Source organism: Labeo rohita, unplaced genomic scaffold (assembly GCF_022985175.1).
Source record: "Labeo rohita strain BAU-BD-2019 unplaced genomic scaffold, IGBB_LRoh.1.0 scaffold_99, whole genome shotgun sequence".
In the NCBI taxonomy this organism is placed as follows: domain Eukaryota; kingdom Metazoa; phylum Chordata; class Actinopteri; order Cypriniformes; family Cyprinidae; genus Labeo; species Labeo rohita.
Window position 1 is genome coordinate 349,692 of NW_026129953.1, and position 9,780 is coordinate 359,471.

Below are 9,780 nucleotides of genomic sequence, written 5' to 3' on the forward strand. Positions count from 1 at the left end.
CAGGACAATGAATTGTTTTGCACAGCTAAATAGGCTAAATGGAGATTGTGGACATCCCCTCGAACACTCAATTTCACGCTCAGCTCTTACATTAAAAATAAGATGGAAAGATAAAAAAAAATGTATGGTTTCCATGAACCTAGTCTTTGCATCTGTTTGTTGATGTTTGAATTAGGTGTCCTCTAGAAGGCGCTGTCGCACAAATTAGGGTCCTAGTGTTGCAGTCCTGAAACACCCAACGGCTTTGGGTGACGCAATTGTATTGCGACGGTAGCGGAAGAGACGTGGCAAAAAAAAAAAAAAAAAAAAAAAAAAAAAATGCAGTCTAGATGCTACGAAAATATTGAGGAAAGTACCAGAGAGTGTACAGTTTCATGTTGATATTTGCCTCAGTTTAAGGTTCACTGGTATTTTATTGATCTTTTAAGGTAAATATAGTATTGTTTCACTAATAATGTTGATTAGTTGCGATAAGTCTGTTGCAGTCGACCAACCATACGGTGGACTGCTATTGTCAGCTTGTTTACATTTATCTTCTGTCTGACTATGTGTTAACTACCAGAGTTGGCAGTTTATATGCAAGCTATATACTAAGTGCCAAGAATAGCTACATTGGCTAAATGTTTCATATTTAAAATGTTTATTTTAGTACATTAGAATTCATTCTCGGATCAAGGCGGATTTAGTGTAATCCAGTTTATGTAACGTTACGTATTGTAGATGATTGTATATAGATCTTTTGCTTGACAGGCAGACCATGGGGTTGTGCAAGTGTCCGAAGAGGAAGGTTACGAACTTGTTCTGCTTTGAACATCGTGTCAACGTTTGTGAACACTGTCTTGTATCCAATCACAATAAGGTTAGTGGTCTAATATTTAGTTAAAATTCATGACCGAAAGGGATAACTTAGTTCACCCAAAAATGTAAAGTAAAAGAACATGTTTAAAGAATGATGATAACCAGTTTCAGTTCCTGTTGACTTTATATGGCAAAATACAGTGGAAGACAATGGAAAAACATACTATTTTGCTGTCAGCATTTTTCAAAATATCATATTTTGTGCATGCTAAAATGCATCACAAATGCATACAAGATTGTAATGACATGAGGGTTAGTAAATGATGATGATTAACTTTTAGGTGGACTGTTGCTTAAAGGAGAAAATATATTTTGAAGATCTATAAACACATAAGGTTTTTGTTTTATATTTCTTTTATTTGTACAGTGTATTGTGCAGTCATACCTACAGTGGCTACAAGACAGCGATTACAACCCAAACTGCAGCCTGTGCAGCCAGCCCTTAGATTCCCAGGATACTGTTCGACTGGTTTGTTATGGTGAGAACAACAGACATAAAGTGAACTCAGTCTGAGAGTTTAAAAAAAGAAAAAGCAAGTAGGCATTTTACATAGTGTATGAAGGTCTGCATTAGTGTGGTGTAGCGTTTCACAAAAATAATGGTTCAGTACTTACCTCAGTTTTGAAATTACGATTCCAGTGTTTTTTTCATATAGCAGGGAAAAGAGAGAGGAAAAAAAATGGTTTATTAAAACCGCAGGGGTGATTGATTGTGATTTCACTTTTTTAACTTTAGTAAGTGTGTAATGTTGCTGTTTGAGCATAAACACTATCAGCAAAGTTACAACACTGAAAGTTCAATGCAAACAAAGACATGTCTTTTAAAATTGTGGCAGTTTAATGACTACAAAAATGGCTCTTAGGGACTACAAGAAGCTACTTCCCGAGTTAGTGACATCTACATTAACCCCACCCCTGGGAACATGCAGCAAAGGGAGCGAGGCGAAAAGGGGAAGAGTTGTTGCCATGCTGTCAAAACTAGGGGTGGACGAAAAAAATCTATTCATATATGAATCGTGGTTCTGTCTTCTAACGATTCTAATGGATTCACAAGTTTAAAAATCAGTGTTCTAAAGCAGCAGTTTTTAATCCTTTCCTCACGTCTCCCTGCTCTGCACACACTCTTCTGTATCTCTCTGTCTCTCTTGCTCTCTCTCTCATTCAGATCAACAGCTTGTCAGCTCCATCAGTAAACTGTGTTAAAGTTATGCACTTGATGTGTATAGACAGACGGATATTTTTCACATAGCTACAAGAAACGTTAAACATGAATGCACATGCAGCTGCCGTGGTAGCGAACAATATTTGCTGCGAACACTTCTTACTGTTACAAAAATGCTACAACGCAATTACAATTAGCTAACCAGTCTGAGCCCATTGCGGATTTCTGAGGGAGGGACTTCATAAAACCAGGAAATCATCAGAGACAAATCGCTGTCCAATAAAGGTCAATTATGTGAAAAATAATGCGTTTTTTAAAAACAAGGTATGAACCCATGTTAGACTGCACCCCATAATAAAAACAATCAACCACCCCTTTAAATTAAAAGAACAGTCTTACAAAACTGTATTCTGTATGGATTTAAGTTGTATGCTTTAAAATGCTTTATATAAGTCACCTGCAGCAGCCATTTTCCCACAGCAGCTCACCCTGTCCTCCGTTTAAATTTTAGATGGATTTTGAGGAATTTTGATATAAACTGTATTGTCCTATATCACTTTTAAAAGTAGATTCATTTAAATAGTTTCTAAATACATTCCACACACACAGAAGGTCTGATGTTAAGACAGCACTGTATTCTTGGTCCACACACAAACTGACCTGAAAGACCCATACCAAATATATTTAGTACAAATATGTTTATCTTTACACCCCTACAAGCCTAGTGGTTTTTAATTTATTTATTTTTAACTTATTTTCTGATTACGTTTAATTTATTTACCACATCAGATTTATTCCATTGGTCTTGTCTGAATGAGCTCGCCTCCCGTCAGCCCCTCTACACAGCACCTGCTGGGTACCAGTGCCCAACGTGCCAGGGTCCTGTGTTCCCACCCCCAAACTTGGCCAGTCCTGTTGCAGACATGCTGAGAGAACAACTGTCCTCTGTCAACTGGGCTAGAGCAGGACTGGGCCTTCCGCTGGTGAGGGGAAATATGCTTATATGGCTATGATACATTATGTCACAATGTTCACATTGCTAACATGTTTTAGTATGTTGCTAGCATGATTTAGCATGTTCTCCTAGGATAGTCACTAAGCTTTTGCTGGAGTCCGATCAGTTAAAAAAGATATTGCAACCCAAGTCAGACCAGTCTGAAGGTTTGATCCCAGTTTAGTGGTTGAAGCTTTAAAGCTATAGGAGATAGGTTTTAAAATTTAGTCTAAGAAAAGAGGAGTATTCTCAAGCCAGCTTCATGATAAGAATTTCTAAGTAAGGAAGGGGGGAAATGTTATTGTGTATTCTGTATATTGATTGTAGCTTCCTTAGAGGTAGATGCTTTGCCTAGAATACCAGCACTGCACTTTTGGAGTAGGGCAGTGAGGACTGCCTAATATCAAAATATTTTTGGAACTTTGAATTGATTTAGTTTAAAATTTAATTAAAATAAGTTTGGTAGGATTGAGTGACCTGTCAAAATAGTTGGTCTAGAGCAGTGATTCTCAACTCTGACCCACAATTAGGGATATAACGGTATGAAAATTTCTTTTCACAATTATAGTGACCAAAATTATCATGGTTATCAGTATTATCACGGTATTGTTAAAATGTACTGAAAATGTTCAAAACGTACTGACACATAAATCACTTCAAGTTTTAGATTTAAAATCAGCTAACAACAAATAAAATGACTTTTTATTTGCATAATCACTATAACAACAACAGTAGCCTACCAATGATATCTGGATTTTAAATGACAACATGACTGACAACAGTTAAACTAATAGCAAGTTTAAATATCTTGCTATAAAAATCTTTAAATAAAATCTTTAATAAAATCTTTAAATAAATCTTTAAAAATCTTTAAATAAAGAAGTTTAAATATTTAAATAAAGAAAAGGGTCAAGTCAAAATGATAATTGATTTAATAAATTATTATATGTATTTTATCTGTTCCATAAATAATATAGATAACTGGTCTGAATTGTTTAAATGTGTAGAATCCATTTAAGCTTGTTTTTCATCAACCTCCTACAGCAGGGCATGCAAATTCGGTCTGTTTTTTAGCCAGACTAAAACTGCACACAAAGCTGAATGTAAATGTAAGTCCCTGTAAATCCACTGTATGACACTAGATGGCGCTTATGGCGAAGCTAAATTACAGATGTTTTCCGTGAACTCCGTGTAAAAAGCAGCATTGCGATTAAGGACACTTCTTTAGGTATTACATGGAGCGAAGGTGGAGCGAAGGTGGAGCGTTAACAACATGCCATCAAATCTTTTCTGAAGACAGTCAGAACTTTCAGAGGTACATTCGTATAATTAATTTATTCATATATTATAATTCCCGATTTATGTTTCTGCTGGTGGGTGCCCAGCCCCCAATTGCGAAGTGAAACGTACAGACTGCAAATACATTAGTTACCAAATAATACAAATGTTCTTTCTATGAAGGTTGCGCTTCACTAAATAAAATGACCTGTTTACAATAAGTACAATAAATACAACTTATTTGCGCACACAGGTAATATCTGAGGGAGCGCAGATCCTTATATATGTGGGAGAGGAAGCCTGCTGCAAGCCGAGAGATTCGTGGTGGCACCCTCTCATACAATAATGCACTCTTGACATTTACCATTAAAATAATGTCAAAAACGACTTCAAATGAACTATGAAAATGAGAATAAAGTCGTAAAAGCTGCAATGCATTTCTTATTGCTTAAAATGAACGGACACTGTCTTGTGTTTTTCCGTGGGTTCTCCATTATTTCTGTGGGGATTGGCGCCTATGCCCTTAGCACTCTTTTAAAACATCCGCCGTCTTTTCACACAAAACGAAACTACTCTGCATGCTGTGCGCAAATGAGACTGTTACTGAAAACTGTGCTTTATGCTGTACAGTATTTATTTATCATCAGCTGGTAATCAAATACAGTTTTAATGATAATTAAAATATGAAACGGTAATGCTAACTGTGGGGAATTTAATCATGATTTATCTTCAAACCGGTAATCGTTACATACCTACCCGCAATATCCATTTTCCTGCAGATTTCAGCTCCAACCTTAATCAAACACACCTGAACAAGTTAATCAAGGTCTTTAGGATCATTAAAAAGTTACAGGCAGGGGTTAGATCAAGGTTAGAGCTAAAACCTGCATGAAAATGGATCTCGCGGGCCAGAGTTGAGAACCCCTGATCTAGAGGCCTGTTGACACTGAATGTGACATGAAAGTACAATACAAATTAAATCTGCTAATATAAAAATACTGACATAGTGTTTATATCTTCATGAGTATGTTCAATACAATTGTCTTTGAAAATTAATTAACACTGATTTAGCCATTAATTTGCATTGATATGTCATTACTATTTTCTCTCTAGATTGAAGAGCCACCAAAGAGTGAGGAAACTACACATGACATTACGTGTTACTCTGAATGGTCATCTTTTGAGAGTGAGTTTGTCATAATTGTAATTTACGCTTTTAGCAGGGTTCCTACATTTCCTGGAAACATAGAAATCTCTGATGCAGTTTTGCTGTCATAGAAAATGAGAAATGTATGTAGTTTTGGTTATAATTCTACATAAACCTTGCAAAATTTGCAAGTTGAATGCATTCGATTTAGTATTACTGCCCTTAATAAGCAATTTTTTCATAATAATTGTGTACATACACATATAGTACATGTAGTAGTTTTGATTTGCACAGTGTATGTAAACTTATGACCACAACTATAAATGTTGTGCAATAAGTATTATTATTATTATTATTTATTTATTTATTTAACTATAATAATAATGTGGAAAACAGACATTTCTGTATTTTCTGATCTGAGGAGCATGACCCACATGACCTTCATTAATGAATGGGTTAAACTCTGAAATGTAAAATGCAGGCACAGAGAGGTGAGGCTCAGTTAGATTTACCAGTTAGTTGAGCCAGAAGACTTAACAACAGGTTTTTTTTTTTTTCCTAAATTAAAAAAATAATAAAATTGAGAAAGTGATTTTTGATAACATATGGGTTGTTGACGTGACATGGCATTTTCACTGTATTTTACATAATATTAGAAAGTAATTGTTTGAAAACAGTGTTCTCAGCAACAGTAGATCAGCATAAGGCTATACAGCCATCTACTGGTTATACTACGGTATTACATTGGATTTTCTTTCAACTAGAAAGCACTAATGTGCCTATTTTTAACTAAAACATACTTAATTAAAAATGGAATAAAAATAATTTTACATTCATTCAGCACACATGACCAAACATACAATCCCACTTTGATCTAAATCAAACAATTTAATACAGGGGTGTCGAAGCATGTTTCTGGAGGGTCACTATACAGCAGAATTTAGCTTGAACCCTTTTTCAGCACACCTGAGCCAGCTAATCAAGATCTTTATAATCACTATCAAATTTAAGGCCATAAAAAGTCTTAAATGCAACAGGGAATTCTTAATTATGATTTAAAGAGGTCTTAAATTTGGGGACTGAAAAACAGGAATTACAGCATGGCTTAAAGGTGCAATAGGTAATTGTCTTCAGAAACATTTTTTGTTATGCTGGTTAAAAGTCTCTTTACATCCCGATAGCAGACACCAAGTTAAATGGTCTAAATTTATTTATTTCGTGGTCTGTCTGAATACTGGATTCTGATTGGCTGGCAGGTATGCAATAATATTGTTTAATGCACAGGTAGTTCCAAGTCAGTTTAATCACTGTTCTATATTAATGCGCTGCTTTAATTGATGCGTACAAATACACACACACACACACACACAGAAAGAGAGAGGAGCACGTATTGCGCTGCACACATACATAAACTTATTGTCAATGCTTCCCTGCAATTTTTATTAATAAAATAGCCTAGATACTAGATCGCTACATTATGTTCCTCAGCAATGAGGTGGTGAATTCACTGTTTTTGAAGTAAGTAATTGTTTGTAGAGAGAGACACGCAGACACTGCATGCAGGTAACGCACACACAACTGTCATCTCTCTCTTTTTCTCTCTCTCTCTCGATCAATTGATCAAAATATTCAGTCCGAACGTTACGATAGGCTGTCCTGCCTGCCTGCCTGCCTGTCATATATATATTTGCATACCTCTGCGCACCCTGTTTGCACAGACATGATACGTCATCAGCGCATGAGGATAGTAAAACCTGAAATTTTTGACATTGTGGGGACCAGCCTGCGGTCCCCATGGGTACAAAAGCTTATAAATCATACAGAATGAGATTTTTTGAGAAAGTAAAAATGCAAAAAGTTTTCTGTAAGGGTTAGGTTTAGGGGTAGGGTTAGGGTAAGGGGATAGAAAATACAGTGTGGAGAGTATAAAAACCATTGCACCTATGGAGAGTCCTCTCAAAGATAATAAACCAGACGTGTGTGTGTGTGTGTGTGAGTGAGACAGGAAGAGACATTCAGATGACCTTAGACTGTATATTATTATGTTACTTGTAGCTTTGCATGGATTTATTAAAAAGCCAAACTTGTAAGACAGTGGTTTTCAAATGACAGCTTGGTTGATTTTCACTATTGTCAAACACTCATAGCATTGTCACAGATTTAGTAATTCAAAATACTATAAATTCTAAATCGTAGACTACTATATTAATAACAGGGTAATTCAAAAAAAATAATACATTGTTTGGTATACTCTTCTGTGCTCCAGCCCCTGTAATGGATGTAACTTTGTCAAACACCACACCCACCAGTCTACCACCCCATCAGGATGTGGAGCACATGCACAAAAATGGAGAAGTGAGTGCCCAGAATCACTCTGTCATCAATATGAGTACCACCTCTACCACCGATACAATCACCATTAACACAGGTATCCACCAGCACTGTGAATTTTTTTTAAGTATTTAAATGATAGTGGTCAGACTGAAACATTAGTTTGTTGTTTACTGCATTCTGTGCAGTAAATAACACATACTCTGTGTAAAAACTCAGTAATATGATATCTTTTGTCATACTGTCAGATTGCTACATTTAATGTTTAATTGACTAAATGGTGACTAGGGCTGTGCAAATAATCGGATGCGATTATCATGTGCATTTCGTCAGTAATGCCAGTTCCGTGATTAGTCGTAACCTCCATCACCAGCTGTTAAAACTTCTACTTCACAGTTATAATAGATCTTTTGTGTATATGTGCATTTAAAAATTCATAAACTTCAGCAGCTGAATCTCATTATAGGTCATGAACAACAGGTTTAAAATTGCATTTGATGTCTGTAACAGTGTGCTTTAGGTATGTGATAAGTCTAAGTAGTCTCTGTTAGTCTCTAATATATTATTTGTAAATTTCTTCCAATCTGTGTCTTCTCAGCTATATCCCCAAGAAAGGTGTATGATACACGGGATTCAGGACACAGTGCAGTGATGCAGATTGACTTTGATGATGATAAATACCGCAGACGGTCTGCCCTTAGCTGGTTTGCACAGGTTCTAAAGTGAGTGTTCTCAGTCTGTGGCTAAGATTCAATTATTGCAAAAAAAAAAAAAAAAAAAAAAAAAAAATTGTATGGCCTAATCCTATATTGTCATATATATTTTCAGTGGCAATTTTGCCAGCATTGATTTTACACATGCATTGATTTTACACAACTAGTATGTGTAGCAACTAGTATTTGTAAATTTAGTGTGATTTTACTAATTATTTTATTAATTTAATTAATATACTTAGTTACTTTTATTATGGTAAAATTGTTTTGTCTACCCATTACATTTAATAATGTTTGTATGTATTCCTTTTTTGTGTGTGTGTGTGTGTGTTTTTTTTTTTCTTTAAGGAATCGTTCGGGCACTAAAAAAAAGGCCCTCACACTGAAACAGCGAATCTTCATGTTGCTGTTGGTTGGAGTGATTGGTTTCTTTACCCTCATCATAATCATGGCCAAACTGGGTCGGGCCTCAGCTGACACAGATCCAAACCTGGATCCCATGCTGAATCCCAACATCAGGGTAGGCAACATGTGATGGATCCACTTCCTGTTAAAACTCTGTGAATTCAGCCTGCAGTTTGACTAAACATGATTTGGAAATGCTGGAGAAAGAATGTTCCTCAGAATTCTGGGACTAGTGTGAAAATACAAATGTTTGGACTGTGGGAGGGAAGTGTGACTTGGTGGTCCCCCATAAAGAAGATGAAGATGGTCAAGAAGTTGTTGCACAACAAATCTCAGATTTCTCCTAAGTGAAATTATATAGGCTCTATAATTGTGCAACTGTGTATTATTAAGCTCTGTAATTCTCCCTTGCATTTGTAAAATTGGGGTAAAAGATTTTATGTCACTGTTTGAAATCTTTATTTTATTTTATATTTTATTTTTTTGCATAGAACTATTTAGGACCACGTGGAATTGGTGGGGTTATTGTTTCTCAGAGGTGTTAAAATTTTGGTTATCTATTAATTGCTAATCAGTTAGCAAACCCATGCTTGTAAGAAGGATTTTGCAGATGTATACTTTTCTTTGCTGTTGACTATATAAACTGTAAAACTGATTTACTAAAGCATCTTAAAAACTGTTTTGGTTGGCATGCTTTAGTTGAACTATTTTGATTAAAATGAGTCATATTTCATCCAAAAGTTATGCAATACACTGTGACATTTTTGTTGTGCCAATAATATTCTCCCCTTATATTTTGATTTACTGTCAGTGTTGGGGAAAGTTACTTTTAAAAGTAATGTTACAATATTGAGTTACTCCCACTTAGTTACTTTTTATGGAAAGTAATGTA

The 9,780-nt window shown here is 35.5% G+C and overlaps 1 protein-coding gene across 1 annotated transcript in view; it reads left to right on the plus strand.

The window, feature by feature from the left end:
• The first annotated feature begins 289 nt into the window (after nt 1-289).
• The window catches only part of zfpl1 (zinc finger protein-like 1), a 9,836-nt gene continuing 345 nt past the window's right edge, over nt 290-9,780 (plus strand). Inside the window, exons 1-8 of the mRNA XM_051105427.1 lie at nt 290-428; nt 751-859; nt 1,226-1,337; nt 2,810-3,003; nt 5,406-5,478; nt 7,706-7,867; nt 8,369-8,492; nt 8,832-9,780. The exon at nt 8,832-9,780 is cut by the window's right edge and continues 345 nt beyond it. Of these exons, the coding sequence (XP_050961384.1) occupies nt 758-859; nt 1,226-1,337; nt 2,810-3,003; nt 5,406-5,478; nt 7,706-7,867; nt 8,369-8,492; nt 8,832-9,018 (954 nt within the window). The 5' untranslated portion in view covers nt 290-428; nt 751-757 and the 3' untranslated portion in view covers nt 9,019-9,780. The remainder of the gene's footprint in view (nt 429-750; nt 860-1,225; nt 1,338-2,809; nt 3,004-5,405; nt 5,479-7,705; nt 7,868-8,368; nt 8,493-8,831) is intronic.